Source organism: Sesamum indicum, linkage group LG9, assembly GCF_026168435.1.
Source record: "Sesamum indicum cultivar Baizhima isolate 11 linkage group LG9, ASM2616843v1, whole genome shotgun sequence".
NCBI classification, from domain to species: Eukaryota; Viridiplantae; Streptophyta; class Magnoliopsida; order Lamiales; family Pedaliaceae; genus Sesamum; species Sesamum indicum.
In genome coordinates, this window is record NC_142665.1 from 25,455,079 (window position 1) to 25,472,764 (window position 17,686).

At 35.8% G+C, this 17,686-nt stretch overlaps 3 protein-coding genes across 3 annotated transcripts; all 3 read right to left on the minus strand.

The window, feature by feature from the left end:
• Nucleotide 1: 1 nt before the first annotated feature.
• Nucleotides 2-4,376, minus strand: LOC105177129 (phosphoglucan phosphatase LSF1, chloroplastic). The gene is made up of 10 exons (XM_011100170.3): nucleotides 3,915-4,376; nucleotides 3,507-3,613; nucleotides 2,874-3,333; nucleotides 2,646-2,717; nucleotides 2,250-2,371; nucleotides 1,806-2,021; nucleotides 1,512-1,617; nucleotides 1,245-1,357; nucleotides 691-835; nucleotides 2-447 (listed from the first exon to the last, which is right to left on the minus strand). Exons 1-10 carry the CDS (start codon nucleotides 4,236-4,238, stop codon nucleotides 328-330), a joined length of 1,785 nt encoding a protein of 594 aa, XP_011098472.1. The 5' UTR covers nucleotides 4,239-4,376; the 3' UTR covers nucleotides 2-327.
• Nucleotides 4,377-6,718: 2,342 nt separating this feature from the next.
• LOC105177128 (uncharacterized) lies at nucleotides 6,719-7,807 on the minus strand. Its single transcript, XM_011100169.3, has one exon. The coding sequence runs from the start codon at nucleotides 7,684-7,686 to the stop codon at nucleotides 6,889-6,891; it is 798 nt and encodes a 265-aa protein (XP_011098471.1). The 5' UTR covers nucleotides 7,687-7,807; the 3' UTR covers nucleotides 6,719-6,888.
• A 3,596-nt stretch (nucleotides 7,808-11,403) lies between these two features.
• LOC105177127 (ATPase E1-E2 type family protein / haloacid dehalogenase-like hydrolase family protein) lies at nucleotides 11,404-17,185 on the minus strand. The gene is made up of 11 exons (XM_011100168.3): nucleotides 16,043-17,185; nucleotides 14,311-15,668; nucleotides 14,089-14,199; nucleotides 13,702-13,978; nucleotides 13,504-13,592; nucleotides 13,294-13,402; nucleotides 13,006-13,215; nucleotides 12,770-12,895; nucleotides 12,569-12,667; nucleotides 12,256-12,447; nucleotides 11,404-12,154 (listed from the first exon to the last, which is right to left on the minus strand). Exons 1-11 carry the CDS (start codon nucleotides 16,433-16,435, stop codon nucleotides 11,546-11,548), a joined length of 3,573 nt encoding a protein of 1,190 aa, XP_011098470.1. The 5' UTR covers nucleotides 16,436-17,185; the 3' UTR covers nucleotides 11,404-11,545.
• Between the last annotated feature and the right edge of the window lie 501 nt (nucleotides 17,186-17,686).

Below are 17,686 nucleotides of genomic sequence, written 5' to 3' on the forward strand. Positions count from 1 at the left end.
GTGATTTGCAAGTGTTATTTATATATAGAACATAAATTCTCTTGGTCTGATACTTCAAATAGAAGTAGTTTTTTGCTATTGAAGTGGATGAATTTCGTGGAACTATAAGAATACATGGACTAGAGAAAATTCTGCAGCAAAGCTGTTTTTTTCAGTTGCATCAAACAGGTCAGCTCATTCTTTCTCTTCAAAAGCTAACCTAGAGCCACTGTGCTATATATGTGGATCCTTGTAATAGAAGGATGTCTGAAAGGTAGACCTGGAAAATAATGAAGTCGGTTGATGATAAACTACCCTTGAACCATTCCCAGATGTTGCAAAGGACTATCACTTGGGAGCCAGCCTTATTGGACAGACAGAGAAAGCAACACATCGAGCTGCTTTTGCCAACATAAAGCGCTCATTTTCAGTCAATGGCCTCTCGATGACCTTCACAATGTTTGCATCCTAATACATAGCAGAGTTCAAGTACCATCAGCATTCATGACAGAATAATACAAAACCAATTAAATTTGTTATTTCCGAATCACTATCAATTTGGATACCAATAAACCATTAGCATATCCAAGAAGAGTTCCGAAGTGGGATAACTTTTATTTCCGTCAGATAATAATTATGAATTATCAGTCATGGTCTAGATTTATGGTTTATCTTTACACTCTTTCACAGCATCCTTTATGCGTATCATACCTTCTTTTGTTGTTGAACAGAAGGTTTCACGCTGGCCGTGTCGCCAATGACAATCACATTGTTTATATTCCCTCTGTCATCCCTTTCAATCGGTGAAGCTGTTGAATGCCTCCAATCCCCATTGGTTATGTATTTGTAGTAGTACCTGCCACGAACAAATACTCTTCCAGATTACAAAACTCTACTCAAATATATAAGTAATATAACTTTAACAGAGGTTCACAAGTAAAGATTACAATAATAAAACAATGGATCCAGAGTTAAGAATGGTCCCCAAAAAGAAGTTACAGTTTTGTTTTGAAAGAATCATTAATATATTTGCCACTTTAAAAGCTTTTGGGCTACAAATGACAACTCAAATCTTCTCATGACAAGAATAAAAGATATTCATTGATGCTCTGGGAATAAACATATTTGGTCCTCTTTTAGAGTTCAAGAAAGTGGATATGTAAGGCTTAACCAAATATTTGCAAGCAAACAACAATCTCCAACGTCTACCAACAAGTTCAGACCCTCAGATAAGGATTCTGAATAACAGAATTAGGTATACTTACTTCCCCTGGGGAAGTCTAACTTCAACTTCATATCTTGGGCCACCCTTATGGACTGCCTTGATTGGTTCTTTCCAGTTTCCAGTAAAATCTCCTACCAGACATACATCTTCTCCCTGAAACCCGTAGACATTTCAAAAATAAGAAGAGTAGGACTGATGACCTATACTTCATGGATAAGATGATATATTGGCGTATGAGTGCATTGCCAGTTCATAAATTCCAAATAAAACAGCTCTGTTCTTAGAGTGTTAGCAAAAATCTTCTCACCTCATGTCCATTCCAGACAAAGGTCACTGCATGGGTTGAAGGTCCATCATGTCTGCCACTTTCAACCATGGCTATGAGATCCCATGTTGCCCACGCAATTGCTGGTCTGCATTTAAAGTCTTTATTTAATGCATGCTACAAAGTTAGGTACCAAGTATAGGCTGCATGGAGATTCTCCATTTTTTTTGTTTAACATCCTTACTAGTAGAGCACCCATCCACAAATTGTGCTTTGATGGTTTGACCTGTTAGGAGAAAGGTGTATATAACAGTTTGACCATATGAGGTAGAATACCTATCAGGTCTGCATGAATGCAACCCAGTAACGAAATTGTAAGCTGCATGAAGGGAAGTATCTGTCATCCAGTGGAGGTATGCAATTACACAAGCAGGTGACCGATCAAACCCATTTGTGCAAGTAACATAAACACGATAATTCTTCTTAAGCAAACGTAGCAAAAGACCCACACAGAATGGCAGTTTCTTTCTCATGTCAAAAGAATCTGCATCCCTGAAATGAAAAAGATAAATAAAACATTCTAGAAAATCACAGCCAGCATTGGGGAAATTATTTCAGTATCTAGTAAACATAAAGAAAATGAATATCCTCTAACCAATAGTTATTGATTGAGTTACTTGCTTACTGACACAACTCAATGAGTTGTAGGAAGAAATATTTAAACAGCAAGTGGAGAAAGGCAACACTATTTTGTACTGATTAAAGCAAAACTGCAATTACCTTATTGGATAATTAATCATAAGGATGTTAAACTTTTGGCATGACTCATTGATTAAATTTGAATCAATTCCCCAATTCGCAGCTTCAACGGTACTCTGAAAATTCAGCACAGCTGTGACTCCCTGATACAGGTATGGTAGGTAAGCATGTAAACAAGGACGAATCACATATAAAAGAATCTCTGAAGGACGATGCCACAGAAATAAAAGAAAAACTCAGTAGTACTTTTCCCATTGCTTGATACGTGGAGATAATATTTGTTGAAAGAAAATTAGCCAAAACATTCTGATGATGGTGGTGGGGAACATGTCAGAAGTCTGAAGGAACTTTGTTGATAGGACTAAAAGTTTCAAAACCAAGCCGCAGGAAATAAGATAAAGACATGATAGCACCTACCGCAGTGGTAGATAAGGTCTCCACATCTTCTTCTGTTTGAATACATGACCCAACATAAATTTGCTCCGTGATCTATCAGAAGTAAGTAGACACATCAGTAGGAAGAAGTTGCACATTTCTCCAGAATCCATGAAAAAAACACCGATTAGGAAATGAATTATCATAGAACTCTTAAAGACGGATAGATTGGAAACACAAACAGATGTTTGAATTAGCCCAAAAGCACACCTTACTATAGCGCATACCAAGAGAATGATTATAATAGAGCTCCCCCTTTGAACGCTCCAATGCCTTCACATACTCTTCCAGTGGGAAGCTCCCATGTGCCCATTCAGCATCTTCAGACACTTCCTCTGTGAAAATGGCTACGAGAGGACTAAATGGTAGAGCAGGGGTGTTCTTAACTGTTTGTGGTTGGTTGTTCATGTTCTGATCATTCAAATACTTCCACCCTTGGGAAGTTAAAAACTTTGGGGAAAATACAGCAAACCCAGAGTTTCCACTGCTCTCACTGGATGCCCGCAAATTTGATGCACAAATATTTTTGTTCCAAGTGGTAATAGGAACACGACCTCGATTAAATAAAATATCAAGATCATTCATAAGATAGAGTTGATGGATGGGAAAAGGGGAGAAGGGTCTCTCAAGTACAAGGCTGCAAGAACCCGATTTCTCTTTTGTAAGACTCCTGCATATAATTGTAACAAATAAAGTAAATAGATATGTAGGATGAATTATTCTTGGAACACAAAAATCTTTCCACGGCAGCAGAATTTCTGCATATAAGAAGAGTATTATTCACATGTCTAGTATCCTTTCTAATTTTTTTATGTCCAGCCAAACAAAAATATGTGTTCATACTCTGTATCACCGAAGTCCTTAATCTCAATAAGCCTCGCACCAGATGATTCACTCGCCTTCTTCAAAGTATCACCCACCATAATTATTCTGGATTTCTCAGCATTACCCTACATTGTCACTTTTTCACATTAATTGGATGATAATTACCACCAACTTAACAATATCAGAATCCTTTAAACAACAAAAAGAATACTCCATTCGACCACCAATAAAGCACAAAATAATCGAACAGTTTTTACTACCTCAGTACAGTCATTGTTTCTTTATAAATTAACAGTTTAACTAATACACTTAGAAAATTAGTCAAGTTTCACACAGCATCAAAAGGTATTACGTATTATTAATTTATAAGAAATATATTAAAAGTATTTCAAAGCGAGAATTAAATAGAAAATTCGGACAAAATACCCCTTTCTGAAGCGCATGCACGAAAACTTTTCCATCAAGCGAGAGAGCGAAACGGATGCCGAGTGGTTTATCCAGCGTCACCATATACTCATTCAAATTCATCTTGAATTCGGTGGAGGACATGGCATAAACCCTAGAATTCCCTCCACTTGACCGCTGCTTCATCTCTTTCGCGTTCCCATCGTTTAAATCCAAGCATCCGCCCCAAAAGGAGGAATGAATCACAACTCTGCTCTTCCGCAGCTTCTTCTCGATCGAAGAGAAGCTGGAAGGGAATGCTGACTGGTTAAAGCCTCTGCAATTCGAGAACTGCAGAGAGCACATTTTGAGAACAGTGAGCTCTGATCCAGAAATCTCTCTCAAATCAAAGAATCAACAAGTTTTATCAACAAGCAAACACACACGCAGCTGAAAAGATACGTATTAGAAGCGTTGGTATAGGTATTTGTATAATTGTAGGGAGTGGGATCCGAGCGTAGATGGGGAAAGGGAAGATTGTGAGGAAAGAAATGAAGAAGGATGGCGAAGGTGAGTGGTGAGTGATGGGATAAATGAGGAAGAGGCGCCACAGAGCGGGGGAAAGTCCACGTGACAACCCAACAGATATTTCTTTTCTTCCCACATGGATTTTGTTTACTTTATTTGGATTTATTGCCACATCACTACCCAAAAAATCTTTCTGCCTCTCTTAAATAAAAATAAATAAATCCTCACACTCAGATTGATTAGAGTTCCAATTTACAACGTAATGTAATTGTATTGGGCTACAGCCATACGAGTGGTAATGAATTTTTCTTTTTTTTTATAAATAAAAATAATAAACTACTATTAATTGAAATAACTCAATTGCAATAATTCTTATCAAATATCAATATCTAACAAAAATAATCATAACAGTCATACTATGATCAATAATATCAAATAAGTCTATTCTAAATACCACCACTATTACAGTAAACGACATCTACTATACAGTATAATATCTCACGCATATAGTGGGTGTTCGAACTCCTGACCTTAGAGGTTTTGGGACCTCAACTTCACCAGATAATTATATTAAGTACCCTTAATATTTGTTTTTGTTTTATCGAACAAATAGATCAACTTGTTAATTAAAATTTATCAAATTTGTTGATATATTAACAAAAAAAATTTAAATAAAAATTTATATGTACTTTCAATTTATTTATTATGAGTCAAACAAATTATTTATGAATAACCTATTTAATAATGATATTATTTGGAATGCAAAAGTATTTTGAGTAATGAACAAATTAAACTCCCAATTAGTTGTTTTGGGTCATGGAATTTCGAATTTTGGGAGGGAAACAGGGCGGACATAAAGTGCAGCGCTGGGTTGTCAATTTACAAATCCGGCGACATGAATTTATAAACCAGACGAGAAAACAGGCAGCAATTTGCTTAATAATGGGTGAGAATGAAGTTAGGCATCCACGTTCTCAACGTTGCTTGTCTTGTACGCTCACTATTCCGCCCATTACAACTCCTAATTAATACTCCAATTCCATATTTAAGCCACTTATACTAATTGTTTTGAAGACTTCACATCATATTAAATAAATGCAGTTACTATTTTCTCTAACTTAGGTTAGGACAATATCTCTTTTACAAAATGTTTTCAGATGACTTGGTATTTTAACCTTGCTAAAAGAATGAAAAATTACAGCATTGAGTCGGATATTGTTCATATAAATTTGTAAAAGAAAACTATTGATTTTGAGTCTAATAATATTATTATCTAAAACATAAGTGGTCCTTTAAGGATAGACTCGAAATCTCCTACTAAAAATTTTGAGTTCAACACCTTTTATATGTAAAAACTAAAATATACTAATATTTTGTACACTAACAGCTTGTTTTTCTCTAACACAGAATGTTAAATTAAAATTCCTATTTTTCTAGAGGAATCCCGTTTTTCATGCCAAAAGAAAAAAGAAAAAGGCCCGGTCACCACCATTATATTTTTGAGGTAGTTAGCAAATATTATGAGTTCAATAGATAAATAAAGAATCATATCAAACATCACCAAGTATGATGCATCCTCAACTTTGCGATAATTAAAACTAGTCAAATGTATATATCATAACAATGAAATTGCGTGTGTGAGTACATATATTCCACAAAAGGTGAAGCATCAGCATCACCATCAGCAGCAGGCATCAACCCACCTAAATAATTTTCCCACGGAAAATGAAGTTCATCATAACAACACCCTTGTTGCTCTTTACCACCAACTCATTCGGCCCATCTGTATAATTGTGCGTCTGTAGACCGGACTTTTAACTTGGGGCGGACACTTGTTACCGAGTGCCTCGCTTTCTGTCATAATGTCATTGAATTGAATAAAGTTGTAGTCTCACCATCTCACCACTCCACAACCCACCCACACTCCCATACCGCCAATATTAATGACTGCCTGCACACCAATTGTTTGTTGCTTTTAAAGCTTGAAATTACAATTCCACACTGACGACTTCGAGGAAGACCCAACAAATAGCCTCTTAAATCTCAACTCTTTTATTTATTTACAGAAGCCTATATCGGCGGTAGTTGTTGTTATTGTTATTATCACCCTTTTGTTTGTATCTCCCGGAATACAAGTGAGGGAAAGTTGTGTTTGAATTAAAAGATTTGGAAGGTAGAAAAGCATCTAGCTAGAACTGAGTCTGATATTCTAAGTAATGATTAAGAAATAATTCAAAGATTTGAACATCTAATTTTACCTACAATTATCCAATAATTCACATGATTGAAATATTTTAACTTGGGAGTCCTCAGAAAAGTTGTAAAATAATGCATATATACATTGATATTAGGTAGAAATATTACATAATTAGAATTAGAATTATATGCATAATAATGTAATAATAATTTATAAAATACAACTCCCACTGTATACCAATTTATGGAGAGGAGAGTGTTATAACACAAATCCAGATTCCAGACTTCAGTTCTAGAAATGCGGGAAGCTTTTACCCAGGCCATTGACATTAACGAAAAACCCTACGAGGTCTCGCCTGTAGGGTAGATACGATTTCTTCTTATCCCCTTCCTTCATCGCTCTGTTACGTACATACAAGGCTTCGTGCGGCGAAGGCGATCCTGGCGCACCTGAGGAGGTGGAGCCGCCGCCTTTACCCTTTCCCTTGGCCTTTTTGGGAGTTTCGGTTGAGGATTTTTCTTCCCGGTTTTTTGGAGTCAAAAAGACAAAACTGTCCTTCCCGTCACTATTGCTCCGCCTGAGCAAATCCCGGATCTTCCACCGCTTGGACCCAGATCCAGTGGACTTACTCTTCTTACATCGGCTTGGAGACGGCTGTTCGGCCGCTTTCGGCCGCCAAACGCAGTACGTACCAGCAGGAACATTCTCCATCTCATCGGCTTCAGATGACGAGCACGACGAAGGATTATCAGGCTCGTGATCCTCCCGGTCCTCAATAAAAAGCTGACTCAACGGAACCGCAATACTCGATTCCACTCGCTCGTTCTCGCTGCTCCTACTGAATCCGCCGTCATTATTTTGCAGAAGATCACGGTTGAATACCGGGAAAATGGGACCCATTTGGCCGTCGTAGAAGAACTCCTCGGCTAAAACTTCCCTCTCTTGCCGCACCAAAGCGAACTCAAAATCTTCGTCGGCGTTGTCACTTGAGTTCTCCTCCGCCACTTTTACAGCGATTTCCGCTAATCTGTCGGAGGAATAGCTGCTAAAACTAGGGCAAACATACACTTCTTCTGGGCTATTTTCCATTGTACAGATCTCAAAGGCGTTGCTCTTTCCGTGAATAATGCGTATATATATATATATATGGTTGAATGTAGATGCTAGGAAGAGACAAAGAACAGAGTAAAGGAGACGGGTGAGGGTGAGATGACTCACTTGAGCCGTATCTTAAATACGCGGGTTTTGGACTGTGGTGAAAGGAAATTGGAATCTACAATAAATTTGAAATTAATATATTTGGAAGTATTGTTAGTTGGAAACTTCCTATAATAAAAATCTATCTTACTTACATATCCACTCCTTCCATCTCATTACTTGTATATATTTCACCTTTTGCCCTTTTAGGAATAGTTCTTCAAAAAGTAATCATATCTTATTATTACTTTTATGACTCATCTTTTTTTATGCATTACCATACTGTAATAAATGACATATTATTATTATTATTATGTAAAATTTTAGATCATTAATATGAGTATAAAATTTTATTTTATTGAAAAATAATCGATATTAAATGTCTATTAGTGAGAGAAACTTTTTTCACAACATTTTGTATTGAAGAAAAAAATTTTAAAAAATTCTATAAAACATAGAATTAAATTTAAAATGGTCCTAAATCATAGAACTAAGTCAACATCATAAAACCAATTTTATTTTAAAGAATATTTTGGAAAAAAAAAGAAAAAGAAAAAAGAAAGAGGAGTGTTGGCTTGGGGCACACGGCTGAGGCGGCGGTATACACGTGCGTTTCCAGAACGAGTGACAGGGCCCGCGGCTACGCCACTTGGGAGTTGGATAATCCATTCCTTGCCAATTATCTCACACTTAACCTGTTGAGTTGATTGTGAGAGCCACCAACTAAACCCGTTTACCTTATTATTCTAATATTAATCTTAATATATAATCTATTCGTTTTACTTGCCCCACAACACTATATCCCACTCAATTTTGATACTCTTCCTTAATTTTTATTCGGATTAAATGTATTTAGTCTCCGTCCTATGATAAATGATACGAGAAATGAATAAAAAAAATTATATAAATAATAAATTATCCTCTTATGTTTTTAAAAATTATGCAAAAAAACTATCCGAACCATTAAAGATTATTAACTTGCTTCATTTTTTTAAAAATACAGGAATATAATTTATTAGTTTTTTCACTTAGAATTTTTTTGTTCATTTTTCCTAACACGGGGAGATAAATTGTATTTAATCTATTTTTATTTCTAATTTCAATTTGAAGTAATATTAGAAAAAACTATAATATATATTGTTTTTTTTTTTTGTTGAATGGACAGAATGTGACGCAGGGGAATAAGAAGTGTAGGGTTTTATTTAATTGTGTAGGTATGAGATCAAATAGAGGATAGTAGTAAATGTTGATTAGTAGGTTTGAAATGTTTAAATGCAGGCAAGACACGATAAACGTGTTTCTCATACAATACACCTTTTGTTGGTAAAGACTAGCTACTCTACTTTTTCGAAAAATCTTAAATCCAAAATAAAAATAAATATAGTAGTAAGTGTTTGTAATAAGTAGAAAAAAAAGAAATTAAATTAGAGTGCTCGGCAAAAAAATAAAAAATTAACTTTTATAATGAATAATTATTTATGCTTTAAAATATATTATAAAAAATATAATATATAAATCAAGGAATCATATTAAATATAATAAAATTAATTTAGAGATATTACGGACATAAAAAGAATTTGGTGTGGGTGAAATTTTCATATTAGTGTTGATAAATAATATAAATGAGAAGAAGAATTTGAGTACGGGTAATTGAAAATACATAAATGATATTTTTGGTTATTTAAAAAATTAATATATATATAAGTAATCGATTAATTATGAGTGAAAATAATATTATATATATATATAGTATAGACAAAAATAGGCTTAATAATCCAATTGGCCACGGCTATGCTAAAGCCGCCGCCTTTGAGGAAGAATTGGGCAATTTGGAGCGATAATAATAAATTCCTAATAACGTGAATTAACACCTCTCTCTCTCTCTCTCTCAGCAGCCTAACCAAATTATTCCCGATTCCAGAGCAAGCTATGCTTATGCTATGTATGTTTTTGGTTTTATTTAGTGTGCTTCCCAAATATCTGAAAATAATAATGATAGTAGACACACATAAATATATAGTCCCTATTTTAAGGAATACTAGAATTACGAGAGGTGCACTTAACGGAATTAGGAATACAGTTTGTCACCCACCAGTTGAGAAATTCGACAAAGAAAGTGTACAACCCCATAGTGTGGATTTACGATTTCCTATAAGAGGTTTTGAATTCAAATATGAGTAGGTGCGCCACCATGTTGATTACAAACATATATGTAGATATATATTTATAGAATTGATATCATAATTTAATATTTATAAAATATGTATTATAAATATTAAACTATAGTAACAAATATTTTTTTAAGAAAACAAATGTAAAAAAAATTAAAATATATTTTCTAGAAAAGAAGTTGAATGAAGATTTGAAAATAGGGTAGAGATTCTAGAAGGCTAATCTCAAATTTAATAGATACACAAAGGTCAATATGAAAGGAAAGGGAATTAGATTAACAAGAGCTGCAACATCACACTCATCACTGACTCTACACAAATGCTATAATGAAAGTTACATGTATCTATTCATATATATTATATATGATTTTAAAGCTTCTTCCCCATAATTAGTTATTAATTTTTCTATCAAATCTCTTATTCTATCCTGATTGTGATATCACAACTGTTTGTTATCATTGTTAATTCAGTCTCAATTCACCACTCTCATTCTTTTTTTATCTAGTATATTTATATTGGTAATTACATCTACACTATTTGATCTATATTCTATTTATATAAATCACCCTTATTTTTTAAAAAATTACATATACACCCACCAAAAATATTAATTTCATTTACTAATTTACTCAAATCACCCCTTTTTTTTAAAAAAATAAAACATACACCCCCAAATGGCAACAACATTACCCAAATTATCATTGTGTTTTTGTTGTCATAGGTTATTATATAATTATGCAAACAATACAGATAAGGGTATAAATATAATTATCACTTAATTTTTTTATTTTTTTAAAAAAAAAGTAACAGAGATACTCTAACTACTACAAAGAGGAAAAGACGGGGGTGTCAACATCGGGCAGACGAAAGCAGAAACATGCCTAGCCTACCTACTTACAATTCCTAAACCCTTTCTTTCTTTTCTTTTTTTTTTTTTTTAAATTACGAGTTATAATTATTGATAATTTGTTTGACTTGCAATGAAATAAATAAAAAATCTATAAAATATTATATAATTAAATATTTTTTGCTTTTTTAGAGTTTAAAGAAGAAAAGGAGGATACAAATACAAATACAAATACAAACACAATCCTTGGACACTAATCCACCTCCTACCTAATATTATATGTGTGTGATTTTCAAATAAAATTATTTATTTCTAGAAAGTATTGGTCCGTCATTTCAACAGATAAATCGCACCATTTTAATTCTTGATTTGTGGGTAGATGGTCTTCTATGAGCACTTAAATTCTCACTTAATGTTTTTTTCCCCATTACCCCTAATGATTATACATAGAACAATTGGTTTTCCTGATGATAAACATAACAGAAGAGAGTTTTAGACGACTGATAGAGGCAAGGTACTTTATCGAAGATGCTTATTAATTTCTAAGGAAGGTGACAGTCTATTATTGCTGAATAAAGCTGGGAAAGAATATCATAAACAAATGACCCCTTTTTTCTGTACAGAGAATCTGCAATATTATCAGTTTTTTACTGTGCGTGGGCTTCACCACTTTGAACCCCACCAAATTCCTCAAAACACTCAGTCTACGTACACACACAAACATTACGCTTTACTATTTACTTAGCAATGTCTCCTGCTCTCTCAATTTCTCCTTTACACTAGCTATTTTTTCCTTATGTTGGAAGAACAACTCCACGGAAGCTTCTTCCTCCTCCGAGCTTTGCAGCCTTCGTCTTTGAATAACGTCGTGGATCATGGGATTGAACTCTATTTGAAAAGCCCTGTACATGAAATATGGCAACAGAGTCGTCACGACGATAAGAAGTGTTGCCAGCCAATAGAAAGGACTCGGACCGCAGGCTTCTACGAGGACCTGGTACGCCGTCGTGGATATTATAGGAGAAATGGCGCCATACATCACTAAAAATGCATACCAGAAGGCAATGCTACCCCAGATGAAGAAGTGCTGGATCCAAGTAAAGTAATTTATGGATATTGCCATTTGGCAGTTCACTGTCCACACGACGCAAGTATACATCATTACCCCGAGAACTTCGAAATCGAGCACTTGGCCGTCCTGACGGAAGGCTTGGTGTATTACTGAGCTGGTTGTGAAGAAGAAGATGATCATGGAACTTAGAATCCCGTTTAACATCCAACCGAGAATGCGTGGCCAACTGAAGAGAATGTCGTGGACTCCCTCTAGATATAACATGGGATACTGTAAAAAGATGACAAAATTGAATCATTTTCTCCATTATTTGATTTGAGGCAGGATGTAGCAAGTTTCTTGTGGTGAAATGGGTAAATAAAGAGTTTTACCTTCAAACAAAGCCGTGCGGAAACGTCTTGATCGAAAACTCCAAGAGCAATGACGGGAAGTGAAGTAAAGAACACGTTGTAGAATGACATGTACCAGTCATTATAAGCAGGTTGGCCGGAGAAGGAAGCATGAGTCTCAAACCAGAACAGAGTGAACCCAAATGCAATGTTCTTGTAAAAGAAATAGCATATCTGCATTCATAGCATGACAGCAAAACCATCAACTGATAAAATGATTATGCTCCAGTTTTATTTCAGTCGCACCAGATATTAAGATGCACTTGAATTAAGAGGCAAACGCATTAGACAATACCATCAAAGCTATTCGTCTGTAGCACCAGTGGCCATGAACCAACAAAAGGCGTTCTAGAAACCGGAACTGTGCAATGGCAAAATCACTCGACATTGCAGCCTAAATAAAAAAAAGATTCAGAACATCCCTAATTGATTAATATCCAAATTTTGCACATTAAAAAAAATATATATTGACTTAAAACAGAAGTGCATGATTCACCTGCATGCCCTCGACACCACTGATGCCAACCCCAATATCAGCTTCTTGAAGCATGCCTACATCATTTGCCCCATCACCAATTGCCAGTGTTGTCCTGCCCGTACCTTTTTTAACCAATCTTGTAACCTGAATATCTTCAGCAGTGCCATTGCATTAATTTGCTTCTAATAATTGTCAAAACTTAACAAGAACAGAAGAAATAAAGTCTGTAAAGTCTACATAAGGATAACACGTACCAAAGCTTTCTGTTTAGGTGTGGACCGACAGCATATAACAGACGCACAATTAATTGCAAGATCCAAGAATGAATTCTCCAGATTCTTGCCCAGAGCAAAGGACAATGACTTGCCATCGATTATCAAGCCAAATGAAACAGAGCTTCCCTCAGAGGAGCTCAGTTGACGTTTTCCTTCTTTGATTTGATTTGTAATGCTCGCACTTGAAGCCTGACACGGCCAGACCCATTAAAACGTTTAACTTCAAATTTCAAAATTGATAATCATGGAGATATACTGAACACTTACCTTCGCAACAGCCTCCTTGTCTCCTTTCTTTTCAAGATCATTAATTTCTGGAGAGTCTAAAGTAATAACAATTTGCTGCATGTCCTCTCTCAGTAAGCTACAAGCATACCTACAGAAAATATGATATTATAATGATTCACTACATTGTCATATTATGGTGTAGAACGGAAAATTGCAGCTGGGAGCAGTAACCAAGGCAGTTTCTCTTACCCAATATTTATTGCTGTCTCCATCTTGTCACCAGTAATAACCCAGACTTTGATTCCAGCATTTGCAAGCTTGTCAATGCATTCAGGAACCTGTAGAGTACATACTAGAAATGATCAATAGTGGAGACAGTCGAGAAATGAGCATTTACATCATTCTAAAAGAGATGCAAAGACTACAAAGTGCCGCTTTTAGATTGACCCCTTTTTGCAGTTTGTCCTCGACAGCTGTAGCACCTAGGAGAATTAAATCCCGTTCGATCTTATCAGCAGCAGCATCCACCAAAGCATCTCTATCAGCACTGACGGATGTCTGGGCCTCCAGAAACTCCTCTTCCCATGACTTAAACTCTTCTTCATTAAGCTCACGGTATGCAACTACTAAAGTTCGTAAACCAGCTTCAGCGTATCTTTTTATATGATCCATGGTTGCAGAAACAAAATCTGGCACGTCCTCTGAAAGCCTTTCAAACATTACACTGCATGAAAATACACAATGTACAAGCAAAGAGAGATTGTAAAGACTCATATCATATCTCAGTGATAAACAAGACATTTCTAGCATATCAGTGTCCTTGGAGAGTGAAACCTGTCTGCACCCTTGCAAAGTAGCAGCAACTGGTTTTCAGCATTCTTCACAATCACGGACATTCTTTTCCGAGCACTACTGAACTCCAAGATATGCAATAGTGTATATGATCTGGAAAAGTTACATCACACACATTTAAGGCAAAGAAAATATCTGCTTCACTTTTTTACAATGAGAGAATTTCCCAAACAAATAATACATGAAGATTCAAAGAGACTGCACCTGTCAATTTTCCTGCCACTCATATGATCTAGTTCATGCAAAGAGATGCTAGTTTGTGTTCTTTCAAAGAATTCAAAGCCAAGCTCCCTTGCAGCAATGACAAACGCAGCTTCATCAGGTGACTCAGCTTCATATGTGATTTCACCTGTTACTTGATTGACCTCAGGAATGGCTGTATGGCAGAGAGCTAGTACTCTAAAGAACTTCTGAATCATATCAGCATGAGGTTCATTTACCCATTGACCATTCATAATACGCTCATCACTGAAGTTGAAACCTTTAATTGATTTCCCTGAGGCCACAGAGTCATCACTAGACATTTGTATATCAGACGAAGTAATTCCAGAATCACTCGCATCCCCTTTTCTCTTTGCTAATGCTCTCTCAACTTCTGTCATACCACGGCCATAAGCCACTCCAGCTATTGAGCATTTGACGAAATCCATGGAGTTGCATGTCAAAGTACCAGTTTTATCAGAAAGAATAGTATCCACCTGACCAAGCTCCTCGTTCAAATTGGAAGTCCTTGCATGTGCTGGCTTATCCATTTCCTCATAATACATATCCTGATCTTGATTAATGAAGATACTTTGTAGAACTTTTACTATCTCGATGGATACATAAAGGGATATAGGTATAAGATATCCATACAACATAAGACCAGTCAAGAAATGAAAAAACGCGGCCAGTGCCGATCTTTTCGGGTCGTAAAACACAGTCGTATGGTCTGGACGGAGATACCACCTCTTTAACTTTCCGTCAACAATGTCGTTCTTGGTGGTGATTCCAAAAAAGAAAGACCCGATAAAAGATACCAAGATTAACATACTAAAGAGAAGATATATTATTTTATCCATCTTTCTCTCAATCTTACTCCTCTTAGAAGGTGGATCCGTAGCATTCTGCATGACTTTAGTTTCATGACCAGTGAAAACAACCACACCGTACACATACTCGGTGTTTCGCAATTTAGAATCTCTTAAGAGAAGCTGTTGAAGAGAAAGGGGATACTGCTGACCGTCGTAGTAAAGAGTCCCTACGAACGTGTAAAGATCCTCATTCGGGTCCTCGCACTTGATGACGGCCTTAAATTGCTGAAAGGAATTTTCCTCCTGCAGAGAGGACGTGACATCTAAAGCATGCTTCACCTTTAGATTAGTTTCTCCATCTAGATTTGTAGTTTCGACATAACAAATCCCATCCTCATAGCTTGATGAAAGAAGAAGCAGATCTGCAGGAAAATATTCATCCTTGTAAACTTTTACAAGATCGCCCACTCTTAATTTCTTCCATCTGGTATCTTGAAAATTATGATTTCTATCATAAAATTGAACCTTCCGATTGTTCGCCTCTATATCCTGAAAAGATTTTCTTAATCAGAATCCAGTACCTGGATTGAGTTAAATCTATAAGCAGGGAAAAATTACGCAGCAACCAATGCCAGGCAATTTCCATCAGAAAACACGAAACACGGAAAGGAAAGTTCCAAGAACTTCTATGTCTAAACAATATGCATATGTTGGAAGAAAATAACTATGATACAACTTGTTATGCTTCTTGATGTTTGAAGTCCTTCTTCTTATACACAATGCATTCCTAAAACATACAGCAATCCGAATAACAAATGTGCAATAAAAAATAATTATCAAACAGAAAGAATGGCCAAGAAATAAACAAGACCATAGGCAACAATGTGCTGAAAGAACTCAAGAAAGCAATTTAATACAAAAACCTGTTTCCTACGCCTCCAATCTTCGACCGCTTCCTTGGCCATTGTTGCTCCAATCACCACAATCAAAGGTGCAAGAATGCTAGAAGCAGTGTACGGTGCCAATGGACTAAACGAAACACAAGCTACCACAAGAAAATATATATTTGCAACCCTCCTAAACTGCTCGAACAACGATTTGGGAATAAAATTAAACGCGTTGTACTTGGTAGTCGAAACGTAATTACTGCGATACCTAAGCACAAGCTGCTCCGGATTATCAGGGTCATTACAGTACACGACCCTCGAATAACCCTTCTGTCCAATTTGACCGTGTTCATCTCTAAAAGAAGATTTAAAACAAGAAAATGAATATAACCTACTAAAACGAATTCCTTTCCTCCTAGGACCAGTCATTTCCCCTGTAACACAGTTTCTACAATTTCATCCCTTTTTCTCCCCAACTAATTGTTGAATGAGCTAAAAATTTCACTGTTCAAATCAATCAATACAACTACGACACTAATTCTACAACAGAGATCACTTAGTCTACATAAAAATACAGTAAAACAAAGGATAACTCCTCCACTAATGAGCGGCAACAAATACTCGCAGAATGCATATAAAGCACGGCATCAACAAAGCAAGGAAAAAGCTCCCATTCTTGATCCAAAGGGGATAATAAATAATCAAACACACAACCAAGCTGAGCTGACAAGAAAACCTCAAATAACCCTAAAACCTCAAAGTTTCTCCCAGAAAATTCTTTACTTTGATACCAAGTTCCAGAGATTTCTTCCTTCAGCCATTGGCGTATACATACACAAGTATACACATAAAACTAATCTGTATATACGTTTCTGCAGGTGAGAGAGAAGTATAAAACCCCGTGTTTGCTTTCTTTCTTTCTTTCTTTCTTTTCTTTGTGCAAGAGAGAGAGAGAGAGAAGTGTGAGAGTTGGGAGTGGTTAGTTCAGCTACTTGGGGAGTACTTATGACTTTTAGCTTTGCCGCTGCTTATAAGCAGAAAGGGATAAGCGGATGATGGGTGGGGGAACAATCTGTTCGGTGTAATCAATAATACTATCATCAGTAGGCACCAACACATACATTGCTGATGCAGTTGGGACTCGGGACTCACTCTCGTCTCATGTTTTGCTTTGCTGTTGGGTTTCATTCCTACCTCGTATTTATCTAAGTTTGTGTTACACGTTCTGAGTACCCACTTTTACACTTTCCAAGTCTTGTATTTACCGGTTCAAATATTAGTTCTTCTTTTATTTCCAACAAGTAATCACCATTTGATAAAATAGTCAGATTCATTTATTAGATATTTTACGTTATATATTTTCTAAAGATTTATAACAATTTCACTATTAAAATTACATTTTGATATAACTTGTGACTCAATCAATTATCCGTCATGGTTTCATATGTATCACTAAAAAATAAAATATTATAAGCCACCAATACTTCTCATGTGCCATCTCTGGCCATTTACTTACATTATCAGTTTTCCAGACGAGGACTTGGGACAAACGCATGACTTCATTATAAAAAATAATGCCATATAGTCTGATTTGCGGTCAATACGTCCATTGTAGTTTTCTATAAATATCTTTTTTTTAAAAAAAAAAATGCTTCTAACTTTTTCTCTATTTTCTCACTT